Below are 27,309 nucleotides of genomic sequence, written 5' to 3'. Positions count from 1 at the left end.
ATGTTGAGAAGACTCCAGGGAAGGTGTCTCTACAATTGCCTCATGGGAGCCAGTTGCAGTGTTTAATAACATTTCCTGTTTGGAAGTCTTCTAGAGGCGTCACCTACAACCACATTTCTGCCCTTTATCTCTTAATTCTTTGGTTGAGTTTTAATTCTCTTGTTGCTTTCAACTGTCTCTTCTCCTCCTCATTCATTCTTTCATTACCTGGCTGCTACTGTGGACCCTGCTATATGTTAAGTATCCCTCCCCCACCCAACCTGGGAATTCTAGAGGAGAAAGGCAGTACTCAAGACACAGGTCTTTTTGGTGCTCTATAAATATAAAACAAGTTTTAATGTTCTTTCCTTCTGCTCCTCTCCCAAGCCCTGCTTCCCCTGGCAGGCCACACGGAGCTGGGGCACTTATATGGCTAGTTAAAAAAGAAGAAGAAGGCACTGTGTAATTGTGCTGGGACATTCAGAAATTCTAATGATGAAAGAGAGGGCCGGCCCTCACTTCCCCTTCCTGCACAGTGCAGGCGTGTGTGCCACTGAGCAGTCCTCACTGGTGAACCTGAAGCAAACATGGACCAAGAAACCCTGGGCAACATTGTCCTGCTAGCTATCGTCACCCTCATCAGCGTGGTCCAGAATGGTAAGTGAAGCCTCTTACTTGGGAAGAAAAACAAAGGGATATTTGTTAGTGGCTTGAAAGTCAGGCTTACACAGTTCTCTGTGTTTGTGTATCTGTACCTTTGCTTTATCTATATTTGTTTCTTTTTATTCAAATGTGTAGAGATATATGTATTTCTGCATGGATTGAGAGTTTTCCTTGTTTTAGTCTTTCTTTCACTTTAATAGTGCTGACTAGTCATGTTTGCAGTGCCAGAACAGCCACCTAGAGGCTTTATAAAGACCCTCACCAAAGGGCCTGCCATCATCATTTTAACTATTATTAGTTAATGGGGCCAGAGAGGAAGGTGAGAAGCCTAGAAAAGGAAGACAAGACATGTTCACTCAGACACTGGGCTTTACTCTGTGCAACTTGGCCGACTTCACTGCATCTGAGGTTGCCTGTAAAGTATAAGCTAAAAAAAGTGAATTTGGGGGTTTGTGAAAGGGATATCACCTTGTCATTATTTATGTATGTTGCTTTTTTTCTTTTGAAGAAACATGTTCTTTGTAATACTTTTTTTCTAGCAGTGTATAATTTTTGAAGCATTCTCTATATGCATTATATACTTACATAAAGGGGGGGGTTTGTTTGGGGCTGCACATCCATTAACTTGGTATCAGTTTAACAAAAACCAAGTAGGATACCCAGATCTGAGAAAAGTAGGACTGTGTAAGACTCTCCCCTAAAGGCTCTGAATTAGGACTTCATCAGACTATTTTTATAAGTATCTCCAGTGGCTCTGTATTTTGCAATCTGTTAAGACACAGATAAAAGGAGAGCACTTATTAAGGGCAGCTCTATAGCTTAATGATAATAAATGTTTACACACTGTCACACTTTGGAAATTTGAGTATTTCATCAATTTGGGATATTCTGATATTTTCTCTCAATTTGAATGTGGACAGAGGCTTATTTGGGCACAGAGTGAGCCCTGCCACCCCCAGAAGCCCAACTTTGCATGCTCTGAGGAGGTTTCCTACAAGGAACAGCACTTCACAACTTTCTGACCCAAATGTGTTCATACGAAACCACATACAGTAGAGTTGCAGCTCAGGAGAGAACAATGGGATTGTTCAGGCTGCCATTTCCTCAAGTCACTGTTGTTTCCTGTGGGCACTGTGCCTGGGCTCCCTCAGTTTGTCAATGAGCATATCCCTGCAGACACCTGCAGGACCCCACTTGTGCCAGTGTCCTGGTTACATAGGGAGAGAGCAGTGAGGAGACAGCTCTGGTTCCTTCCCTCCAGGGAGGGGAAGGGCAGTGAGATGAGATGAGCAGGCACAGTCAGCAGGAAGTCTGCAAGGACTCCTCTGGGAGGCAGTAGTAAGGGTGGTGGGCAGGCCGTGCTGGTTGAGCTTTGTAGAGAATCTTCCCTCTGGCCCTTCCCCACAGACCTAACAACATAGCTGATGAATGTTATGGTCAGGGAGCCAGTGGTCTCTCACCACCTATGAGGACAAAGCCAAGCTCAGCTGCGAGGTTGGCCTTCATTCTGAGCACCTCCTTCTCAGTTCAGAGCTGTGGATGAGATGGGGTGTTGCTGCTGCAATATCTCCTGTTATGAGAACAGTCTCTTCATCTTTCCTAACAGAGATGCACCAGGACCTGGCCCTGGGCTGTAGAGTGGGTGTTGGGCTTTTCTGCAATGGTATAGAAAACTATGAGCAGAATTGACCTAGATGGTGATATTTTAATAATTTTTGGCAGATGAGATTAAGATGTTCTTCAGTACAAAGTGGGAGGAGGGGTTACAGATGGTCAAATGTCTAACTCTTAACCACAATCTAGAGACCATTTAAGATAGATAGAGAGAGAGAGAATGTTGTGGCCTCACTCACAGAGTCCACCAACAGATGAGTGGGATAGAAGTTTCCTGGTGGGGGAGGTACAAGTATGGACAAGCATGGAGCTACTGTTTTAGGCTAGAGACTTTTTCATGCTAGGAAAACCCCACATGACCCAGCCTCTGCCCCTCCCCAGCCACCTGTGAGCAGCTGTAGCAACATGGGGGTGGAGTGACCTTATACAGTGCTGTCCCATCTGTGCTTGGTGAATGGACAAACGGAAGCCACAGAAAGAGCCCTTGCCAGCCCTTGAGTGGCTCAGGACAAGCCGTGCTCTCCTGTGAGGCCCAGACCTGGGCTGCCATGCAATATGGAGCTCACTATGTGAGGCCTTTTCTGTATAAGTGTTAAACATGCCACGTAGGAGAACAAGAAAAATTCCAATGACTTGGGAGATAGCACTTCTGCTTGTTTTCTCTGTCAGTTTCTAAGCAAACACAAAAGCACAAATGTATATCCAGAGCCTCTCTTTGCAATTCTAATCAACCTCAATGTGGCAACCATAGATCTACCTTACAGGGTTTGGAAAATATGCAAAAGCTGTGCTGTTCTCCCTCTTGCCCACAAACATCATTCCAAACACTTCCTGTTCATTTTAAGAAATATTTAAATACTGTTGCCAGGCACTGCACACTTGGTCTTTGTCCAAGACAAGTCCATGTGCACCTGAGCTGAGATCCAGGGCTCTGTGCCTTGGTACAGCATGTGAGCTCATTTTCTGGAGAGGCCAAGACCCAGCCACTTGGTGGAACTTCCTCATCTGCCTTTCAAACGTTCTTTAGTCATCAAGATTTCTGAACATGTGGCTGGCCCTCTTCCAGCTTGATCCAGCAGAACATGGACACAGAAATGCAGAACAAGTTTGAAATATATCATTGTAAGAAAGCTAGGCCATAACTACCAGAGCCTGGCTTCCCTGGGAGGATTGATACATGCATTTCCTATGAAAAATATCCAGAGAATCTATAACTTCTCTTGCCCAGGTGCCAGTAGCTTTGACATGGAACAAAGGTGGAACACATATTTGGAGAAGGTGACTCCCACTGGAAGCCAAAGCAATTAGATTGGGAGCAGAGGTGAACCTAACTGAGGACAGCAGGGAAAAGGTGCCCTCCAACAGGGGAGCTGTTCCCACAGTCCTTCTGGTGGTAGGGGAAGTGGTAGGAGTTAGCATCATCTCTGTCCTCTAAGAGTGGCAACCTCTTCAAGTCTCTTCTTACTCTGAAGCCAAGAAGGGCAACATGATGGCCCTGTAGTCATAAAGGTTTGGGAGAACTGTGATAAGGAGGGCCATAGAGCTGGTAGGGACCACTTTTCCATGGCTTCCCTGCTACTCCCACCCCAATACATATGCTCCCACTGTGAGTCTCATGGACCTCCATATTGGAGGACCTCACAACACAATCTGGGGTTTGATGGGTTCTAGAAACAAGATCAGGGACTCATGAAGTTCCCCAGTGCAGAAATATTTACACATCCTCCGCAGCTTCTACAGGAATACTGCTGCAGTGGAGATCTCACAACCCAATGGGCGTGCCGTGCCCATTGCCAGGTATAGTGACAGTTTGCTTTGTGTCAAGCAGAGTCCTTCGTTCTGGGCATAATATTAATGCTATCTCATTTAGTCCTTGCACTCTATAGAATATATACAAAAATGATATTATTATTCCTATTTTACAGATGAGCAAAGTGGGTAGACCTTAAAAAGGGTAGACCACTGGTTGGAGGTCTTAGAGTCAGGGTGGTGAAGATGGGATTCAAATTTCCTCCAAAGTGTAGATGCTTACACTATGTATATTGCCTCAAGTTCATTTATTTGAGGACTCACTATCCAGAAACTTCTTTCTAATATTGAGATGAAATATGCCCCATAACTTCTACTTATCAGTCCTGTTTCTATTCTTTGGAAAAGTCGAAACTATGCCTGCTGCTTCTGTGTTTACAAAATCAGCTGTAACATTCCTTCTTCAACAGATCATTTCTCATATTCCTTGGTTTCCAGAGTCCCTTGTCATTGCTCACTCTTTCCATCGTGCCATGTTTATTCTACAATGCAGATCGGTGTCTTCTGTTCCTGAGATCTAGACACCAATTCTATTCAAATAATCTATGTATGAGATATTCTTTTGGAGACTTGTATCACACTACTGGCTTATATTAACTTTGCAGTTAACTAAAATCTCACAATTTTTTAATGCAACCCTGAAAAAATTATTTAACTTTTCTGGCTCTCAGTTTCCTCACCTGAAAAGCAAACTTACTAATAAATTCCAGTGTCGTGGTTGAAGGTACTGCAAGGAATTACATAGGTAAGGCAGCTAAAAGTGCCTGGTGTATGACTGATTCTCAAGAATGGTTTGCAGACTTCTCTCTCTGAGTCTCTCTCTCTCTCTCTCTCTCTGGTTTGGCCTAATGTTAGCAGCTGGCCAAGATAAGTGTGTTAATTGTCTTTGCATGCAGAGTTTTTGCAACATAGTTGAGGATAACAAAGTGTTGGGGTTGGAGTTGGTAAATGTAGCCCAACTCTTTAAAGTCTAGCTTAGAAGGAAGGAGAGGCAGATCTAGTGGAATATTTGATAGAGACAGGTTTCTTTCTTTTTTTAAGAGTGGGAAAGATTTGAGTGTTTCCAGAGTAAAGAGAAAGAGAAAAAAATCCTGAATTTTCAGAAAATATGAAAAATACCAGTGAAACAAAGATCTGAAGAGGTGGCAGGAGCAGTGTCAAGGTTACAGGTAGAGGGCAAGCCTTGGAAAAGAGGAAGGGGTTTGTTCTCTGAGCAGAGAGAGGAAGAAGGGTAAACTCAGGGAAGTAGAGTCAAGTTGTGATGCTGGTTGCAAAAATAACCTCTGACTTTCTTAATACTGTCCCAGCATACATGTTTAGAGGCCAGGATGTCACCTTAGGTTCTAGAAAGACAACAATTAAAATTTTCTACTGGGTTCTGTACAATGAGACACTCAGAATGGAGAGACATGTGCTTAAACCCTGTGTAACTGAGGAAATTGTGCAGTGAATGTCAACGTGGCAGTGAGAGGAAAACGCCCTTGTAGGCCCAGCTGAATCTGATCCCTAGCTTTACTGCTCCCAGAAGGGTGACTCTGACATAGTTATTTAGCCTCCATGAACCTCAGTCCCCTTGTCTACAAAGTGGGGACAGCATTGGCCCAATAAGGGAACCTATGTCACGTGTCTATCAGAGTGCCTGCAGTATGGTAGATCCTTGTTTATATAAGCTGACCCTAGAGATGTGCTCAAAATGGGCCCATTCTTGGGGAAGAAATGCACTTTTGCCAAACAGAAAACCATGAAAGGCTTTTATTCAAATACACAATTGATAAGGCATCTGTTCCACACTTTTTGGGAGGAACCTTGTGGATGGATCCCTTACAACCTCACTTCCTCTCCCCTTTTCACTCTGGAAATGGAGTAAAGGAATGAAATGGGGTGGGGGAGGGGCAAGAGCACATGCATGCTTCATCCACACCCACCCCTCCGACATCCAATCTATAGACAAACCTCTGGATTCTGCCTTTTTTACGGCATCTCTTACATCCCACAGCCATCACCCTCATCAGCTCCCTCCCATCTTCTCTCCTGTCTTGGTCTCACCCCTCTCCATGGTGCTCACACTAAAAAACAGGGTGGCTTTCTGATTATGCCATGGGTAAGTTTACACCTGTCACTAATTCCTCTTTTCTCTAGAGATGGAGATAAATTCCAGATTTATTAACATGGCTCTCATCAAGGTCTCAGTTGCACTGTTAAATCCAGTGGGCCCTCCTCAACCATCATCTTCTTCAAGCCTTGGCTTACATACTGTTTCCTCCCTGAGACTCACTCTGTCTACCCTGTTGGGCACTTCAGTAGCCCCATATCATGCTCTGCTTCTTCTTTGCCCACAACTTCACACACTGTCTAATTGCAGTTGATGTATTTTGCTTGCTGTGTATGGTCTGTCTCCTCTCTTCTATCCTTGCCAGCACAGAATCTCCCCAGTCCAAGGCTCTTTGTGTGTTTTGTTTTCTATGCAAGCTAACTGTCTGGCTCATGGCAAATGATAACAGATAAATGTCACTGAAAGAACAATTTACCACCTGTCTCTCTGGCTTCATTTGTAATTCAGCCAGGTTCTACTCCCCACTCCCCATGATGAGCTAGACATACTGAGGCAAGGGAAGATCTTGCCTCTGGATCATTCCACTTGAATAGAGTGATCTTCCCTGTTGTCCCCTGTCCCCCTACCCACTTAGTTAATTCCAACTTATTCTTCAGACTTTATTCTAGGTGTCACTTGCTCTAAGAATCCTTCTGTAACCTGAACACTGAATTAAGTTGCCTCCTTTGCTCCTTCATAGCACTGTGTCTCACTCAGTTTCATCTTAGCGTAAATTGCTGTATAGTAATTTCTACTTCACTTCTTTGTCTTTTTCCTTTGGCTATAAAGTCCTTGAAAGGGGACTGTCTTGCTCTCGATCTTATCACCAACACCAAAAACAGTGATTAGGGGAGAGTAGCTGCTGAATAAATTTTTGCTGAATGACCTTTAATGGAGGACGTTTAGGGATGTTTAGAGGTGATGTTAAAAAATGTATTAACATTTAATATGAGACAGCAGACTCATGAGTATGCTGGTTATAACCCAAATGCAAACCTTTCCCCTGGCAGGGTTCTTCGCCCACAAGGTGGAACATGAAAGCAGGACCCAAGTTGGGCGGAGCTTCCAGAGGACGGGGACACTTGCCTTTGAACGGGTCTATACTGCCAAGTAAGTCCAAACCCTGATACTGCTGACCAACAGAGTGGGGGCATGGGGATAGGGACCTTTCCATCAGAGTGACAACCGCCCTCAAGGCCACATGTCTGTCTGGCCCAACCTTCTGAATGCTGGGGTATTAGTATTCCCAGGAGAGGTTGAAGGCCAGGGAGGCTTTGTGGACACCCCTTACCATCTCAGCGAGTTAAAGAATAGAAGTGGGGACTGTGGGAATGAGGAGGTGAAATCTCCTCAGGTCCTCCTTGTTCTAGAAGTTTGGGGGCCAGACTAAATGTCACATAGTGGACCAGTTTCCTGTTGGGTTAGTGCAGAGGAAATACCACAAAAACCAGCTTCTCCTTACCCTATAGCTGCAGAAGCAACAGGCAGGACTCCCTGGCAGCAGTCTGCTACTTATTAAGCCTGCAGTCTCCTCGGTGAAAGTCTGGGGATGACACAGTGCATTTCATAATGCTGGTCTCCTTGAGCAACAAGAACAAGAACAGAAAGAATGGGGGAATGATGCAATGGCTCTCCTGCCTCTCATTTTTTGCTTTTGAATATACGAGCTACTTGAAAACACCTGAGCAGTCCAGTGAAGGAGCTGGGTATTTGGGATGCAACAGAATTTATTCAAACCCCCATTTTTGCTCTGTGTGGAATACATGTCTGCTGCTCCTCTGGGTCTGTGACTAGAGGTCTGTAGGAAAGGAAGATTTTGACTGTTATCTGGTGAAGGGCCTTCAGGTTTGGCTTCAGAGGTTACTCTGATGTCCCTAGAGATCCTTTCAAGGAAGGAGTCATGGCCACCCAAGAAAAGACTTTTAGAGTGGCAAAAATAGTACAAGGAAACACAAGGACAAAGTCAGCCTGAAGGGTCAGAGGCTCTGCGGGAGCAACTTGGGAAAAGTCTCCATACTCAGGGCCACCATTGGCTCCTGTGAATTAAAGTAACTTGAAAGGCTCTCAACTCAGCAGGCCTTTACCACACTCCTTGACATACTTTCTTTTCTGTCCTTTGCCTCATCTATCTATCTATCTATCTATCTATCTATCTATCTATCTATTTAAATGAGGTATAGGAATGGGGAATTCAGAGGGGGAGTCCACTCCTTTGCCACTTTTCATCATCGTCCCATTTTGTCCCCCAACTTCTAAATTTCTGTATATGTAGTCTGAGCCACTCATGGGCACATTTGTAGGGTCATCCCAGCCTGATTTTCTGGTCCCCATCCTGCCTCCCTGTTTTTCCGGGACCTTGATCTCAAAGAAATCCTCACCTAAACTGCTTTACAGTGATATTTCTATTTTAACATTTGGGCCTTCAGTGTATTCATTCTCAGAATCAACTGAATAAATTTAAAGATGTGACTATAGGCATTTTGGTTTGATTTAAAGGAAGGCAGTGAATGCATGCAAGATACCATCAACTACTTGCAGGGGGAGAGTTGAGAGCTCCCTGCAGACACATTCCATGTGCAACAGCTGTAACGAATGTGTCTTCGACCTGGGGAAACACCAAAGCTTCTCTCAACATGGAGTCCACAGCAAACATTAATACTCTTCCATGGGTTTGGAAAAAGGAGGCTTTTTCCTCCCAGATTACTACTTTCTCACCAGTTATGCTGTGTTGTTAGGTACTCCTCAGACCGTCTACTTTAAAGAGGTTAGGCATTGAGGCCATGCAGTGGAATTCCACTGTCCCTTGGGAAAAATTAAATTGCCTGTTGCTGGCAATGAAGAAGAAACAGAGCAGGCCAGACATCTGTCTATGCCTTTTCCCCTAGGAGTGAACTAGCTCTGCTTCCAAGAGGTCTCTGTGTTCATACCTGGCCCCATTGCCAGCCTCTGAATTTTGGAAGTGCCTTTTGGTAGTGGTTGGAGGGTGGTTGCGGGTTCTGCAATGGTGTTCTTGACATAAGAAGGAGTTTGAAAAGTGTCATGGGAAATTGGTTCTCTCTGGGGCCTCCAGCAGCCCAAGCCAGCATCATCAAGTGTCTTTCCCACTTAACCTTTATGAGAGGAGAAAAGAAGAATGAGGTGAGGAGACCTGTGGGGAGGAAGCGGGAAAGAAGAATTTTCTGTGAGATAAAGGTTGACCAGATACCACTGTGCTTCTGTTACAAATGCACTTCCTCCCTGACCAGCTAACAGCTGGCATGTGCTTGTGCCTGTGGTGGGCATAGAAAGTGCTGGGGATCACTACAGTAAGACATGGTCCCTAGTTTGCTTGCCTCTGGAAGTTACAGGGACAGGGTGATGGGTTAGTCCAGCAGAAAGCCAACTCCAGCAATGGCTTCTCCAGGGGCCTCCAAAATCATGAAAGAAGGGTAAAAGGTGAGTCCTGGGGGTGCAAGAGGAAGAGACAGGGAGGTCTTTAACCTTGCTATATAAAAAATAGAAACTAAGTGGAAAAGATACAATAAAGAAGAAATATACTATATGATCTTATTAACCAATGTCACCCCAATAAATTTAATTTAAAAAATAAAATAAAATATTAAAGGTAAAAAAATAATAGAAACTTAAGATTTACTCATTTTTAATGTACAGATGGGGAGTAGCATGTGTATATAATTTATGTAAAATGTACCTGTTATAAGGCTGCATGATCAAAACTTTTGGTTGATAGGGTGCAGGACCACAAATGTTTAGAGACTGTGGCTATGAAGAAAAAGTAGTAGGATGGATAAATGATGTTAGCGATTGAAAAGTGCAGTGTACATTTTTCAGTATAAAATATGACTGTTGACTGATATAGATAGTTCAAGATTGTGGGGCAATTGATAAACAGACATCACAGCCAAGTGTGGCCCATCAGCTCAGACTTGGTATCTGTTAATGGTCTGCTCCACCCCCCAACCCTAAGAGGGCAGAGCTAAGCAAGCATTTGAAAGAGAAAAAAATCTTGACCTTGACTCTCTGTTCATAGGCATAAAACAGTTCAAAGCCCTGTTTGCAGATGGTGAGCACAGGTAGAGCAGTGAAAGTTTGTTTTCTGGAGAAAAATTTCAGCTGATTGACCTAAGACTTTTCCCCATTAGTGCAGGTAAGTACAGGTTGCAGAGAGGTGTCTAATTTCCTAGTACATGTTTCACAGATGACAAGTTTTGTAGGTGTTAACAAGTGATACAAGAAGAACAGGTTCTGTACAGCAAGACTTTTTGAGAGCCTTCAATGTGCCTAAGGGGCACTGTTATTCTTGATTCTTTAAGAAGGGGAGGTCTTATTCAACTACAGACCTTCCCTGTTTTGAAGAGCATATCAAGGATTTAGTGTTTTACAAAATGCATTTTGGGAAATACCACCCTTGTGTTCCTTCTTCCCTGCACCTCTCAGAATCCACTCTAGCCTCACTTTCAATTGTTTGAAGGTGATAGAGCTACATTGAATCTATTAATTAGTATTGAAATGATTACTATTATTTACTCAAATTAACCAGCACTAACTAACAAAACACTAAGTGCTTCTATATTTCATTCTGAAAGGTGGAGAAAGTAAAAGGGAAAGTATCAATGAGTTCTTTTCTCCATCAAAACATTGGCACAGCAAACTGAATGTAGCCCAATAAGTTGTTGCAAGATCTGCTGAGTACTTCACGTAATGAGAAGAAAAGTGGGTTTTGTCGGTTTTGTCTTGCAGGAAAAAAAATAGCACAGAAATTTCCACAAAAGAAAATTTGGAATAATAAATATTTGTCAGTAGGAAAGTCAAATTTCATAGGGGATTCTAGGAAGGAAGACATTGGAGCAAGAATAACCACCATTTCTTGAGTGCCACCTGTGAGCAAGACACTGCTTTAGCTCATTATTGCCATGACAATCCAGAAAGGGAATTACTGATATCTCCATTCACCTCAAACAGATGAGAAAATTGAAGTTTCAGGAGGCCAGGAGATGCATTCACTTTCATACAACCACTAAGTGGCATTCCCACATTGGACGCTGGCTTTGTGACTTCAAAGACCACGTGAATGCTCATTTGAGTCCACAGCAAGAAGCACTACATCACTGAGCACAGCTATTTGAATTCATCCCAGCAGTGGCCCTCTGTCAAGGAGGGGCACGTGTGCATGGAGCTTCAGGTTGAGATGTGTCAGAGGTTCTGGGTTGGAAGAGAGTACAGACTTAAGCCAGAGCGAGGGGCAGGATTAGGGCATGTTCTAGAAATCCACAGGAGGAATTCATTCTTTTATAGCTGGGAGAGTTTCATTTGACTCTACAGACATTGTTTTATTAGGGACCATGGTGACTTGAGACAACAGGCAGGAATGACTGAATGGCTGGCACAGTGTCAAATCACTAGACAGTCTGTCTAATGAGCAAATACCCTGGACAATGAAGAATTATTAGGAATGTTGCATCACTCAGACAAAACCATTACTTTAAAACCAACCAACCAACCATCCAACCAACAAAAGCAGAAGCAGGGATGATCTTTGTATTAATCGACTTATAAACTGTGGGAGCATCAGATATTAAAGCCCATCAGATACAGAATGTTATTCAACTAAACAAAAAGAGATGTTCACTCTAGTTTCCTTGAACTGGGAAATGGGTCACATTCTCAGTCCTGAGGCAGTAATTTTGTCCTCTCATAACATATAGAATAGAGGTCATGTTCATGCATAATTGCTACTGCAGCTCTCAGTCTGGGCTAGTGCTTCATCCCAGGTGGTATTTGTAAGGGGCTCCTGCCCTGTTCACTAGATAAGTGACAATCCTGGGCATCCAGAGCACATGGCAAGGTCAATGTGTCTTTGTTCTCTCCTGTGTCTGTATCCCAGTGTGGGACGCACTGGTTTCTTAGCTTTTCATTCATTGGCTCCTCCAGTAAAGGCTGTTTTGATCACCTGAGAGACAGGAAGGTCCCTGACGCAGGAACACTGCTGGCTTCTTTGGGTTCTCTGCAGAGAATGGCCCACGGGCTGGTCATTTCAGAGTTCCCTGTGGCCCTCCCTGAGGTACAAGGCCCTATTAGTTTGAAGAGGTGTTCACAGCTGATTGAGAAGGAAAATCACGAGGACCAAATCAGGAGGGATCCAGATGAAGGAACCCAAGGAAGGAATTTGGATGAAATGTCAACTGTATTTTGAAAATTGCCTTTTGGCTTTTTACCTGCATAGTTTGAGTTACATGAGACCAGTGATTTTCAAACTTGAGCGTGTATCAGGATCATCCCAATGGCTTATTAAAACACAGACTGCTAGGTCTACCCCAGAGTTTTTTATTCTGGAGGTCTGAGGTGGTCATTAACATCTGCATTTCTAACAAATTTCATGGAGGTTTCTGCTGATTCAGGAGCATACCCTGAGAACCACCTAAAAATTAAACCACCAGCTTTCAGAGCTTAAATAGATCTTAGAGTTATTCATGATCAGCTTCTTAGTTTTACAGGCAAGGAGACTAAGTTTAGAGAGAGTGTCATGTCAATGACCAACAGTTGATCAATATCAGGTCAGGGACTCAATCCTAGTTTCATGTCCTTCCAAGCTATCCTGTTGCCCGTCCCCCTTCTGTGCTTCCTTGTACTGTTGGGTTGTTTTTAAATGGATATTCTTATCAGTTGTCCTGATCTAGGCTGTAAACTCTTCAAGAGGACACTTGCTATTTAATTTCTTATAGTCAAAAAGGTAACAGACCTGATTTAGAGTCAGGTTGACCAGCGTGTGAATCTTGGCTTTGCCACTCCATAGCTGGGTGACCCTGGGCAACTTATTCAACTTTTCCCAGTCTTCATTTATCATCTGAAACATGAGAATAGTTGTAGGTAGAATCATGGCCCCTCAAAGATCATAGCCCCTATCCTAATCCTATGAATACATTATGTTACACAACAAGGGGGAATTTAAGTGAGTAACCAGTTGACTTTAAGATAAGGAGAATGTTCTTGATTATTTGGGTAGACCCAATGTGATAAAAATGTCACTTTAATTTTGGAGGAAGGAAGAAAAAGTGTTGGTGTCAGACCAATTCAGTATAAAAAAAGACTTGCTTGGCCATTGCTGGCTTTGAGGTTGGAAGGGGCCACCAAGGTCCCTATAGACCTCATAGGTCCCTATAGAAGGTTCTAGAGAACCTTCTAGGTTCTCTAGAAGCTAAAAAAGGTAAGGAAATGGATTCTGTCCGAGATCCCCTGGAAAAAATGCAGACATGCTGACAGCTGGATTTTAACCCAATAAAACCCATTTTGGACTTATGACTTCCAGATAATAAATTTGTCTTAAGGCAGTAAGTTTGTGGCTACTTGTTAGAGCTGCCACCAAAAACTCATGCAGTCACCATGTGTACTCACAGGGTTGAAGAGACCTTAAAGGAGACAAAGGTGTAAAACACAAGCCCAGTGCCTCATGTAGAATGAGCACCCCTCCATGGAAGCAAAGACTGAACCCTGCACCAAGCAACTGCACAATTAGTAGGATAACTTTATGAACATCAGCTTTTCTGAACCCACCCTGGTTTCTTTAATGCATGACCTCACCTTCCCTTCCTCAGCCCAGCCTGTGGATCAGAACTTGTGTGTCTGACAAGAAGGTCTCCTTAGCCAGGCTCTTCTCCCTGCCATCCCACCCTGACTGTTGCCACTGTATTGCTTACTTGTGAATTCCAGAAGTGCTTGGCACAGCCAGGAGCAGGAACTGTGCCAAAGTGAATCTATCAAGAAACTGAGTCTCTGATGGGCTTAATTTAAGAAGAGAGTGAATGGATTCTGAACATGTGTCACTTTATACAGCTGTCCGTTTCTGATGTGGTAGCTGGTGCCAGTTTTCGTGGGTAGATGTACGTGATTATGAATAAGGTTTGTGTCCCATGTAATTTTCAGACAACACTGTGGTAACATGTTTGCTAATTTCTCTTCTTTGTATTTATTTATTCTATAGCCAGAACTGTGTTGACGCCTACCCCACTTTCCTTGTTGTGCTCTGGAGTGCGGGGCTATTGTGCAGCCAAGGTAATGCCGCTTCTCTTTGTGTTCTCTTTCTGAACTGTGCTTGAGGAGGCTCCAGCGCAGCCTCTTTGTTCAAAAGACTTTGCCTGACCTCCAACTCTGATCTGTGAAGCTCTGGAGAGGTGAGACCTCTCACAGGCTGTGTTTCCATGCTCTTTGCCTGTGGATTGGTGTCATAATGCATTGCTAATGCTGGCTCCCTGAGGGCTGGATGAGAATGGCTGTACTGATATGGGTGGTTTAAGACTAAATGTGACTCAGAATCTTTAAGCAGTGTTAGCTTAGATACAAGTGCATAAATGAGAGCACCAGAGAAATATGTTCTAGGGCTGTTCTCACTTGGCTTTTCTGCTAATAAGCTTCCAGTCTGGCAGTTCTCCCATGGCCAATATCTGCAGAATCATGGGCTGGGTTCCAGGACTCCAGACCTCCCTAGTTTTCTAGCCCACAGTCTTGACTTCAGCAAGCTGACTCCCAGAGTCGATTTAAAATTAAATGGAGACTTCTGGTCAAGATGGTGGCATAGGTAAACATGTCTTGCTTCCTAGCATAACCACATCAAAATTACAGCTAAACTATAGAACAATAATCACCCAGAACCATTGGAATCAAGTTGAATGGAAATCCAACAACTACAGAATTAAAGAAACCACATCCATCCAGACTGGTAGGGGGGCAGAAATGCAGAATGGGCTGGTCCCACACCCATATGTGGTATATAAAAAATCAGGAGGGATATCTCAGGGCACCCCAGCCCAGGGTTCCAGTGCCAGAAAGATAAGCCCCATAACTTCTGGCTGCAAAAACAAGTACAGATTGAATTGGTGGAAGAAACTTTTGGAGTCCCAAGCAGCTCCTCTTAAAGAACCCACACATGGACTTACTCAGACTCACTCCCTCTGAGCTCTAGCATGAGAGTAGCACCTTGAAAGGTACCAGTGGCATACAGGGAGGAATTGAAGTGTCTGGCATCAAAACAATGGCTGAGGAATAGCTTTCTCCCAGATACAAAAGGTGGGCAGAGGTCATTGCCCCTTTTCTGAACCCTTCCCCCACAGAGCCACAGAGCTGGCAGGTGGATGCTGTATCTGAGTCTCCCTCAACTTGGCTAACACTGTTTGTCCCACTCTGGAAATCCCCTGAGACTCCATCCCACTCAAATTATGGGTCCATCCAATCTGTTAACAGTAACTTTTCCATATGAATGGCTGGTCTAGGCTCATGTTTCACAACTTCCTAAATCCTCTCAAACAAGCAACAGCAGGCCACAGTGAGCACCTAGCACCCCTGTACCTCTTGCTAAGTGGCCCCAGGCCTGGCACTAGCAGCAGCCAGCCTAGATTCACAGCTTGGCTTTGCCTAGGAATCCCCAAACCCAGCACAAGTCATAGATATCTTAGATTGCTTTACAGTTCATGCAGGGTTGACCTGGGCAAAACAGAAGTCTGGGCTGACCTTGGCGTGCACCACCTGGGAAACTCCAGAGCCTGTGCACACAGTAGACAGCTATAGACCATGTTGGAGCACACCACCCTGCTGCTGCAGAGCTGATTCTCTACGAAGGGTGGGGGTTGGTAGTCAGTGGACACAGCCAGTCCTTGCAGCTGATTGGCCTGGGTAAATCCTTCCAATTGACTTACCAACAGCAATCAAGGCTCAGGTACAAGAGGAGGGTGTCAGACCACAAAAAGTTGCACCTAGTACCCAGCTTGGGTGATAGGGGAGGCTATGCCACTAGAACCCACAGGAAAATAATACATCAGGTTATTCTACCAAGACAGGGAGTCATAGCAGCTCTACTCAATACATAGAAACAAACACAGGGAGGCTGCCAAAATGAGGAAACAAAGAAACATGGCCCAAATAAAAGAGTAAATCAAATCTCCAGAAAAAGAACTAAACAAAATGGAGTTAAGCAATCTATCAGATGCAGAGTTCAAAACACTGGTTAATAAGGATGCTCAAGGAACTTAGTGAGGACATCAACAGAGTAAGAAAGGTCCAGTCAGAAATGAAAGATACACTAACTGAAATAAAGAACAATTTACATGGAAACAATAACAGAGTGGATAAAGCCAAGAATCAAATCGATGATTTGGTAAACAAGGAAACAAAAACCAATCAATCAGAACAAATAAGAAGGAAAAAGAATTTACAAAATGAGAATAGGATAAGCAGCCTCTGGGACAACTTCAAGCAGTCCAACATTCACATTATAAGGGTGCCAGAAGGAGAAGAGAAAAAGCAAGAGAGTGGAAATCTATTTGAAAAAATAATGAAAGAAAACTTCCCTAATTTGATGAAGGAAATAGACATGCAAGTCCAGGAAGCACAGAGAGTCCCAAACAAGATGGCTGCAAGGAGACCCAATCCAATACATATCATAATGAAAAGATAGAAAGAATCTTAAAAGCAGCAAGAGAAAAGCAGTTAGTTAACTATCGGGGAGTTCCTGTAAGACTCTCAGCTAATTTCTCAAAAGAAACTTTGTAGGCTAGATAAGATTGGCAAAAAATATTCAAAGTGATGAAAAGCAAGGACCTACAGCCAAGATTGCTCTAGCCAGCAAAGATATCACTTAGAATCAAAGGGCAGATAAAGAGCTTCCCAGACAAGAAAAACCTAAAGGAGTTCATCATTACCAGCCATTATTATATAAAATGTTAAAGAGATGTATTTAAGAAAAAAAAGGTCAAAACTATGAACAATAAAATGGCAATAAATACATATATATTAACCATTAAGTCTACAAAACAAATGAAGCAAATAAGAACAGAGACATAATTATAGATACGGAGAGCATTTTGATGGTTGCCAGGTGGAAGGGGGTATGGGGAATGGGTGAAGAGTTGAGGGGATTAAGAAGAACAAATATGTAGTTAAACATCATAGCCATGGGGATGTAAATTACAGTATAGGAAATGGAGCACCCGAAGATCTTATATGTATGACCTATGGACATCAACAATGGTGGGGGGATGCCTGAGGGGGTGGTGGGTGCTGGGTGGAGTGGGGCAAAGGGGGAAAAATTGGGATAATTGTAGTAGCATAATCAATAAAATAAAAAAGTTAAATGGAAACCAGAGTAATATTTTTTGGTCCCCTTTGGAGAATGGCACTGTGTCAGGTGGAAGTGTGGTATGACCTGGCCAGTGTCCATGCTGTGGCCCAGCAGGGTGTATCAGAAAAGACCACTTGTGTTCTCTGTTGAACTATTTAGTCCTCATCACATTCTCCCAGTTCATGAAGTGGGTATAGTGGATATTATTTTTTCTGTCATCTTTGAGGAAGGACACTTGGGTTCAGAGAGACAAGGTCATTTGCTCAAGGTTACTCAGCTGGTGAATAACAAACCAAGATGAGAGTCCTGGTCTTTTGGGCTGTGTCCTGGATTTTTCACAAGTAGCCTTTTACTTTATTCATTTGTGCAATAGACATACTCTGTGACAAGCCCTGTGCTTGGATACACAGTGACCAATAAAGAGATGGTGGGGATGCCCACTGTAGTTGGCAAGATGGACCACAGAAAATCAGTGAATGAATAAATTATAGCCAAGAATGAGAAGTGCTATGCAGTAAAAGAATAAAGGCAGTGATAGAGAAGAGAGGTGAGGGATGGCAGCAGAAACCACTCAGGGACAACTTGTGGCCTCTTTCTGTGCTCCATGAGGCTGTCAGTAAGCCCACTATTTATTTTATACTTTCTATCCAGAGTTAAATGAAGAGCATGTCCAGCAAGACTTGAAAAACCAAGTCAAAATATGCTCATATTTGGAGACATGATGCATTTTCTGTTTTTGAAGATACTTGATGTAGATGAATCTAGAGTTGTTCCAGCTAGACAAATACAAAGGCAGTGCAGGTACGTCAGAGCCTGGGACTATGAATTCCCCATTTAAACACATGTTGGCATTGCTAAAGGAAAAAAATGTCAGTAAACCCTGTTTGATAATCATCATATCTTATCGATATAATAATGGTAGAATTTCTTGGTTGAAAGGAACCTCAGCAACTTCTCATCTCTGGAAGCTGAAAGAGGCAAGGAAACCGATTCTGCCCTAGATCCTCAGGAAGGAATGCAGACATGCTGACACCTGGATTTTAGCTCAATGGACCCATTTTGGACTTGTGACTTCCAGATAATAAATTTATCTTACTTTAAGATAGTAAGTTTGTGGCTGCTTGTTACGGCCACCATTGAAAACTCATGTAGTCACCATGTGTACTCACAGGGTTGCTTAAATGAGATGATCTGCATTCCCACCAACAGTGCATGAGGGTTCCCTTTTCTTCACATCTGTACCAACATGTTGTTTGTTGATTTATTGATGATGGCCATTCTGACAGATGTGAGGTGATACCTTGTTGTGGTTTTAATATGCATTTCTCTTATGATTAGTGATGTCAAACATCTTTTATATGCCTTTGACCATCTATAACATTGCTATTAAAATTTTCAGATTTCTTCCAGCCATAGGTTGTTTGCTGAAGTTCACATCAGCTCAGACAGTCATAGCCTGAGACCTCTGCTAGATTTTTTCATGAACAGTAATTGTACAATGACTGTGCTAACTTAGCCTGTTTTAACATCTACAAAACTAATGTGTATTTTTTTTTCACTTAGTTCCTGCTGCTTTTGCTGGGCTGATGTATCTGTTCGTGAGGCAAAAGTACTTTGTCGGCTACCTAGGAGAGAGGACTCAGAGGTAGGCACTGGGAGTGTTTAAGAACCACAGAGCAGTCACATTAATTGAGCAAGGAGAGTGATAATTCACAACCATATTCTGCATAGCATTTGAGGGCCTGGGGGACCACTTGGGGTGGGAGGGCCAAGGCTGACTAGGATCCTTCCTCCTTTTCTCCCTGAAATTTGTGGGCTCTGAAAAGACAAGTGGGGGGCTTGACTAGTATTTCCATTGAACAATTCCTGTCCATGGTGTTAGGCTCACAAAAGTTGTTTTTAATGCCATGTGCTGTACATTCCTTGCAACCCCATACCCTCTAACCCACCCTTCACAGTCTGGGGCTTGAATGACATTCTATGTCTAGCATCCCTGGTCCTCTGGTGCATGAAACATTTCATTGTTTGCCCAGAGAAATGAGAACTAAAGCTTTCATCTTGTGATAAGTTCTCTTGAGTAACTGATATTCCAGGGATCACCAGAAGGAAGGTTGAGAACATACGATACAATCACAGGCAGAGGATGGAGACCCAGAAAAGAGTCACTGTTGCATGGGTTTATAGATGGTGCCAAAGCAGCAGTTAACACTTCCACTCCACCTGGACTGAGAAGTGTGATTCAATTAAATAAATGATGGTTCTTACAGAAGAAACATCTGAGTGACCAGTATGCTTAAGAGAACAGAATTCCTAACGTAGCAGAGAGGAGCTGAGAACCAGAAATTTGTTCTGGGAGGCTGGGCCCAGCCTTCCCCTCCAATTTTCTTCCTTGTCTAGTTTCTCACTCCTCCCGGCCTTTTACAATAACAAACTTCTCTAGTGGCTAATGGGTCCTCCATTTAGATAGCATCCTTCAGTGGTGCCAAAGCAGTGACATTCCAGGAAGTTGGCAGGTGAAAGCATTACTTCTGAGGAACCAGGAGCTCCAAAGCTAAATGATTTGGTGACTTGGTGGTGAGCAACAGCCGGAGAAGGATAGCTTCTTTCACCAATTCTTTCCTGGTGCTCAGGTCTCCTTCATTCCTCTCTGGAGGCCCTCCTATTAATCCTCTAAAACCACAATTCCATCCTCTCTCTTATTTTTATCAACACTGTCCTAATGATGTCCTTCATCCTTTTTGACCTTGGAAAGACTCTATTCTGCTTTCCCGCAGGAGATCTCTGCTGACAGGATCTGGAGTGGGTGCAGTGTCTATCAATAAAATAAGGAAGCTCTGCTCTTAGTTGGCTTCCCATGCAGTCCCGTCTTCCTCCTCAAAGTTCTGGGGATTTGACCAGGTCACAGTTTTTCTTTTTATCTGTCACCACTTGCCTGAGACCTTAAAGTTGCTTTAATGCTAAGACAATCTGTGGTGCATGACAAAATTTGTCCATTTATTCATAGGTGCTTTTTATTTTAAAGGTAATCACTACTAGGAAATGGATACTAGAATATGGGCTTGAAATCTAAAAAATATTTGATTTCTCCAGACCTCATTGAAATGTAAATGGCCTGACCTCTTAAACTCCTCTCTGGTTTCTCCCATCGCATGGTATAAGAAGATCCTATCACCACCCTGGCTGGTGTGGCTCAGTGGATTGAGCACTGGTCTGCAGACGGAGAAGTTGCTGGTTTGATTCCCAGTCAGGGCACATGCCTTGGCTGCAGGCCAGGTCCCCAGTTGTGGGCCAGGTCCCGAACAAGGGACCCGAAAGAGGCAGCTGATTGCTGTTTCTCACCCTCTCTTTCTCCCTCCTTTTCCCTCTCTCTAAAAATAAATAAATAAAATCTTAAAAAAAAAAAAGGAAGATTCCACCACCCTTCCCCATGGTCAGTGCTGGCAGCTGTTACTTAGTCATGGTGCTCTTTCCTGCTGACACCAAGCATGGCCCTGCAATGTTTCTTAACACAGTTCTGAGCCCATATAAATGATATGCTGTATATTGGATAAGAAGTCCAGTCCTAATCTAGACCAAAATGTACCTGGGTACATGCAAGCTTGAGGGGCTTTGTGGTTGGTCCAAAGGGATTTTCAATTCTGCCTTCTAGAAACTACTTGCATCGGGGACTCCCATCTTTTGTCCATCCACCTCTGTCTCTGGACTGTGTAACACTTAATCTCTCAGACACCTTAATGGCCTAATGCCTTGGGGATCTGCTTTAGTTCTTGGCCTCACCATGGAGGAAGGTCCTGCTCAGTGGAGCTCCTTCCCAAAAATCTCTCCCTTGGGCTCTAGATCATCTCTGCATCTCTCCAGAATTTGCTTTGGCTTGTCCCCTTCAGAAGTTCCACTGTCAATTTTGGTGCAGTGGGTCGGGAACATGTTCCTTGGTGTATCTCCCCCTCATTCATTCAGCATTCACTTAGTAAACATTTAATGATCACCTGTTCTGGGCCATTCTCCCAAGGAGACGCTGGGGATCAGGGGCAAGGGCAAGTCCAGAAATATTAAACTGCCAACATACTAATGGGCACAATTTTCAAAAAAACTGGTTCCTCCGTGTCATTTTCCCTTTTAGTGTCAATATTTTTAGAGCTCCTCGCCCTGTTCCTACAAATGTGGACCATGGGGTTATTTCACCAGAGTTGGAGAATGAACTTGCTTCTTTTGGAACTCCTGGGTGACACCCATCCTGGGTCTCAAGGATGGAATTTTCAAAATGAAACTCACCAACCAACTACACCAGATTCTCGTGGGGTTAGATTCCTGGCCCCCTCCCTAGATGTATGGAACCAGAACCTCTGAGGTGGAGGCTCAGGAATCTGCATTTTTACAACTTTTTTGGGTGATTCTTATATTCATGGCGTTTGGGAACCGGAGAAGGCTGCTCATGCTTCTTTTCTGAGAATGATTCATTCATGCGACACACATTTATGGAGGACCTGATATATAGGGGATGGGTGGGTGAATGAAGGAGATTATATCCTGCTTTCAGAGACCTTATGATTTTTTTTTCCCTTTAGAAGTTATCAGGTTTATGGTGATATTTCCTTATTGAAAAGAACAGAGTTTTAAAGCCAGAGAGACCACACAGTCTTCTTTTACCACCCATAGTTTGTGTACATTTTTGTGTGAAGTGGGAGAGGGCCTGAGAGTCTCCCAAGGCTGCACTGCAGAGAGCTGGGGTTGGAATTCGGGTCTCTGAATGCCTGGGCTCACCGCTCTCCCACCATATCTCTGCTTCCTGGACGTTTTAGACACATTCAAGATGGAAATTGTTTGGCACAATGCCTTTTTTATGTTTTTCTGTAGATTTCATGCTGTGTGTGTTGACGGGTGAGGGCACATTTGCTCCAAAACTTATAACCAAATCCTAGTCTCCGGAATCTAAAGGAGTCCTCAGGAGGCCAGTGTGGTAGAAAGAGCAGGACTCATGCAGCCTGTTTGAGTTCCCACTCTGCCTCTTTCTGGCTGTGTGATCTTAGGTAAATCATTCAACCTGTCTGTTCTCAGTTTCCCTACCTGGGAAATAGGTTAATCATACTTCACAGAGTGGTTCTGAGAGTTAAGTGAAGTCACAGGTATAAAGTACCTGATTTCTACAGATGCTTAATTATTTCATTCTGACCTTCTCCATTCCATTTGGAGATAACTGTGAATCAATATTTACTTATTTATATAATTATTAAAAATTTTTCAATCATGGCTGACATTTAATATTACATTAATTTCAGGCATACGGCATAATGGTTAGACATTTGTATAATTTATGAAGTGATTCTCCCAATAAGTCTAGTACCCACCTGACACCATACATAGTTATTACAATATTATTGACTATATCCCCTATGTTATATTTTACATCCCAGTGACTATTTTGTAACTGGTAATTTGTACTTTTTAATCACTTCACCATTTTTACCTCCCCAAACCCCTCCCATCTGGCAACGATCAGTTTGTTCTCTGTATCTATGAGTCTGTTTTGCTTTTGATTGTTCAGTTATTTTGTTTTAAAAAATTCCACATGTAAGTGAAATCATATGGTACTTGTCTCTTTCTGTCTGACTTATTTCACTTAGCATAATACCCTCTAGGTCCATCCATGATTTTGCAAATGGTAGGATTTTATTCTTTTAAAATGTTCCATTGCATATACACGTATGTACCACATCTTTTTTATCCATTTGTTTATCCATTTTTCTATCCATGGACACTTAGGTTGCTTCCATATCTTGGCTATTTTATATGAAATGTCCTTCTTTGTTGCTTGTTATAGCCTTTGTTTTAAAGTCTATTTTGTCTGACATAGGTCTTGCTACCCCAGCTTTACAAAAGTTTCCATTTGCATGAAATATCTTTTTCCATCCCTTTACTTTCAGTCTGCATGTGTCTTTTGATCTGAAGTGGGCCTCTTGTAGGTAGTATATGTGTGGGCTTTGTTTTCTTATTCATTCAGCCCCCCTGAATGAATTGGACCATTTAACCCATTTACACTTAAAGTGATTATTGATAAGTATGTAGTTATTGACATTTTATTATTTATATATATATTTAAAGATTTTATTTGTTTATTTTTAGGGAGAGGGGAAAGGAGGGAGGAGAGAAACATCAAAGTGTAATGGCCTCTTGCACCCCCCCAGCTGAGGACCTGGTTTGCAATTCAGGCATATGCCCTGACTGGGAATCAAAATGGTGACCCTTTGGTTCACAGGCCAGTGCTCAATCCACTGAGCCACACCAGCCAGGGCTATTATTTATATTTTTGATCTTTTCTTTTTCTTATTTTTAAAGAAGTGCCTTTAACTTTTCTTGTAATACTGGTTTGGCAATGATGAACTCTTTTACCTTTTTCTTGTCTGGGATATGCATTAACTTTTAGAAATACTAAAAGAGAGGTCTACAGGTTCAAAGGCTGATAGACAGTATGTTCTCAGTCGGGACCCCTTGTTCTTCCTCTGTGCTCTGCCTCATTGCAGGTTCCATGTGGCTTTGCCTGAGCCTGGGGCAGCTCTTTATTTGTGCATATCTTGTCTACCCTAGGGCCATAGCCCATCTCCAAGCTTGAGATATTTAAAAATTCATCAGTGAAGTGCCTGGCTGGGGACCCCATTCACACTTGGCTTTGCACATGGTGGGCATGTACTCAGTCCTCTTTGCACAGCCTGAGAGAGGTTGAAGCACCATGGAAACACCTCTTTAAGGGTGGTATGCCTTGAGACCTTTGTAAAATCCTGCCCATATTAAAAGGACTGTTATTCCATTAGGAATCATCACCATTCCATTCCTCATCACAGATTTATCTAGATTTATCTCAAGTACATTCTGAACAGCTTCACAAATCCCCTCTTTTTTGTTTCTGTAATGAGCATATGATGGCCTCATTCATATGATAAATCAGAGCCACCACAATATTTGACTTTTTGTAATTTAATGCCTCTGTACCCTCTGTTTTCTGCCTGAAAAAAATAGACTCCTTTACTTTTTTTTCTCTTTCTTACTGGCATTAGCAGGTAACTCAGCATTCATCTGCTACAGCCACCATAACAAAGTGCCACACACTGAGGGGCTCAAACAACAGAAATTTAGTGTCTCACAGTTCTGGATGTCACTTGCTTCTGAGGCCTCTTTCCTTGAGTTGTTGTGTAGATGATCATCTTCTCCCTGTGTCTTCACCTGGTCATCTTATTGTCAGATTGAATTGGGGTCTGCCCTAGTGCCCTCATTTTATCTTCATTACCTCTTTCAAGGCCCTATCTCCAAATACTCTGAGCTACTGAAGTTTAGGACTTAAATGTGTGAATCTGGGTGAGACACAATCCCATCAATAACCCTTTCTTTGGAGATCATATCCCTCACCCTCCCAATATGGAGATAGAAGTTCTCAATACATGAGCATTACTGTGATCCAAGACAGCAAAGGAAAGAAGAGCATGGCTGGCCATGGAGCAAGGCGCCTCAATTAACAGGTGCTTCTCAAAGTTGAGTGTGTCCAGAAGTCACCAGAGAGCTTGTCAAAATGCAGATACTGATCCCACAGACCAGGAAGGGGCCTTGGATTCTGCATTTCTAATGAGTTCCATGCTGCTGGTCCGCGGATCACACTTTCGGTAGTAGGAAGGTTGATACTCAACTACTGAATGGCTTTCAAACTCTTGTCATGGGAAATTATGGGTTACATTGTGAAATTTTGGGTTCCCTTTCAAAAAAGTAAAATTTGTAACATGATCTGTGGGAACAAAATTTTGCTCCCTGATTATAGCAAGAATCAGGTTTAGAGGCATTAACTCACTTGTTCAGCTGAGCTAGCTGTTCTTGTTGAGGGGTTCTGGTTGCCAAATGGATTGGTTGCCTCTTGCACACCACCAAACTGGAGACCTGGACTGCAACCCAGGCATGTGCCCTGACCGGGAACCAAACCGATGACCTTTTGGTTCACAGGCTGATGCTCAATCCACTGAGACACACCAGTCAGGGTGAGGGCTAGGCTCTTTAACTGGGTTTTGAAATATGTTCAATGACTAATAATAGCTAAGACACTTGCATTCTTCATACAAAGTAAATGGAGCATTCATGAGTGAAAAGAGCTATAATTTAACTCCTGTGTATTTCAAAGTGATAATGTCTTTTTGTTTAATGGGTGTCATTTGTGCAGCTTCTACAGGTTTCTCTCTCCTTTTCCAGCACTCCGGGCTACATATTTGGGAAGCGTATCATACTGTTCCTGTTCCTCATGTCTCTTGCTGGCATACTCAACTATTACCTCATCCTATTTTTTGGAAGTGACTTCGAAAACTACATAAAGACAATCACCACCACCATCTCTCCTCTGCTTCTCATTCCCTAACTCTCCACTGGATATAGGGTTGGTGCTCTCATCTGATCAATACCTTGGAGTCATCATCATTCAACCCTTGCAGAGATGCAGCTCCTCTTAGGTTGGAAGTAAGTCTAATGACCATCTGGACCTCACAGCTTGAGTTAACCATGCTTTTCCTGGAAGAAAATAATTCTGTGTCAGCTTTGTCCCTAGAAAATGGCAGTGGCCCCAGATTTGTTATTCAGGCCCACTCTGTATGTTTCTTGGCTTACCCTGCTTTCTGAAGATGTTTTGGGACCAGATTTGTGCTTTCCTACAATAAAATGCAGAGGCAGGTTTTAAGCTGGTGGCTGAATTTTTTGTGGGTCTGTTGTTACAGTTGAACAACTAATCTGTTTTCCTCGACCTAAATGATGATAATAAGACATACACTATCCTTACACACACATGTGCACATGCCTGGAAGGGTATTCACTAAAAGGCCAACTGTGATTATTTCTGAAGTAAGTTTTACTCTCTTATTTGTATTTTCATGTATTATTTGAAATTTCTTAATGAGCAAATACCACTAAACAAGGAAACAGAAGAGAAACAACTAAAGACTTGCCTCTTCCAAGAAACCTTCCCTGTCTCCAGGTTGGTCTCTGTGTTGCCCTCTGACCTCTCCCAGCACCATATGCACATCTCAGCCACAGCAAATCCATATTACCATGTAAAAATATTTATTAGGATGTGCCACTCTGCCCCCACTAAATCACCAGCTCTTTAATATTCCGAATGCCCTGTTTCTTTTTCATTTTTTGTGTGCTACACTCAGGGACAGGCGCATAGCAGGTACCAATGACTCAAACTATTTGGGAACTTGAACAAGTGTCCTGATAAAGTGTTATATTGTAGAGGACAGTAGGTGTGAATTTTATGAGATTAAGGTGTGAATTTTTTCCAAAGATTTTAATAAGATAAACTATGGAGAAATGCAAAAGAAAGAAAGAAAGAAAGAAAGAAAGAAAGAAAGAAAGAAAGAAAGAAAGAAAGAAAGAAAGAAAGAAAGAAAAAAGAAAGAACAGTATCTTTCCTACAGACAAACAGACTCCTTTAAGAATCGTTTGTTGACTGTGTGCCCCTCATTATGTTATTCAGTTTAAAATGTGATAAGACAAGGCCAATTGTAGGTGTCTCCAAACAGTGGTTGAACAAGTGAATACATAAATGACTGAGCTCATGGATTGCAGGCTGGCAGTATTTAATAAAATGTGTGTGTTGAGCCATTTCCACATTGTGGACAGACTCCAGTGCTCCAACTACTGTCATACCAGGTATCCCTTGGCACAAAGAGCACAATTTAGGAGATGGCCAGGTGTGGTCAAGAGTCCAGGACATTTGACAAAGATAAGTCAGATCCTACAAGGAAGTCAGCTTGTCAGGACTGAGCTCTCAGTTGAGGTGACCAGCAATAGGTGGGTTCCCTTAATTCCCAGCTGAGTCTTATGAGGATCCCAATCTTAGGCAGCAAGTGGCATATCCAGGGGTTGAACATCTGCCAACTTTCCCTGAGTTGGCTGACTGAGGGGTGAGAAAATGGAGACATGGAGTCTGGCCTGTGTGATATCTGGGTCATTGTTCCTCATGTGTGTTGCCAAGGCAGCAGACCTCTGGATTCAGGGGGGAAAAACCCATGTGGACAGT

General features: G+C 42.9%; 1 protein-coding gene across 1 annotated transcript; it reads left to right on the top strand.

Annotated features, from left to right (window-relative positions):
- The first annotated feature begins 526 nt into the window (after positions 1 to 526).
- ALOX5AP (arachidonate 5-lipoxygenase activating protein) lies at positions 527 to 25,889 on the top strand. Its single transcript, XM_054577058.1, has 5 exons — positions 527 to 636; positions 7,168 to 7,267; positions 14,136 to 14,206; positions 18,828 to 18,909; positions 25,488 to 25,889. Exons 1-5 carry the CDS (start codon positions 567 to 569, stop codon positions 25,648 to 25,650), a joined length of 486 nt encoding a protein of 161 aa, XP_054433033.1. The 5' UTR covers positions 527 to 566; the 3' UTR covers positions 25,651 to 25,889.
- Positions 25,890 to 27,309: the final 1,420 nt, after the last annotated feature.

Source organism: Pteronotus mesoamericanus, unplaced genomic scaffold (assembly GCF_021234165.1).
Source record: "Pteronotus mesoamericanus isolate MK-2021 breed Mesoamerican mustached bat unplaced genomic scaffold, CSHL_Meso_final contig_41, whole genome shotgun sequence".
Classification (NCBI taxonomy): domain Eukaryota; kingdom Metazoa; phylum Chordata; class Mammalia; order Chiroptera; family Mormoopidae; genus Pteronotus; species Pteronotus mesoamericanus.
Note: the sequence above shows the minus strand (reverse complement) of the source record. Positions and strands in the feature narration are given on the sequence as shown.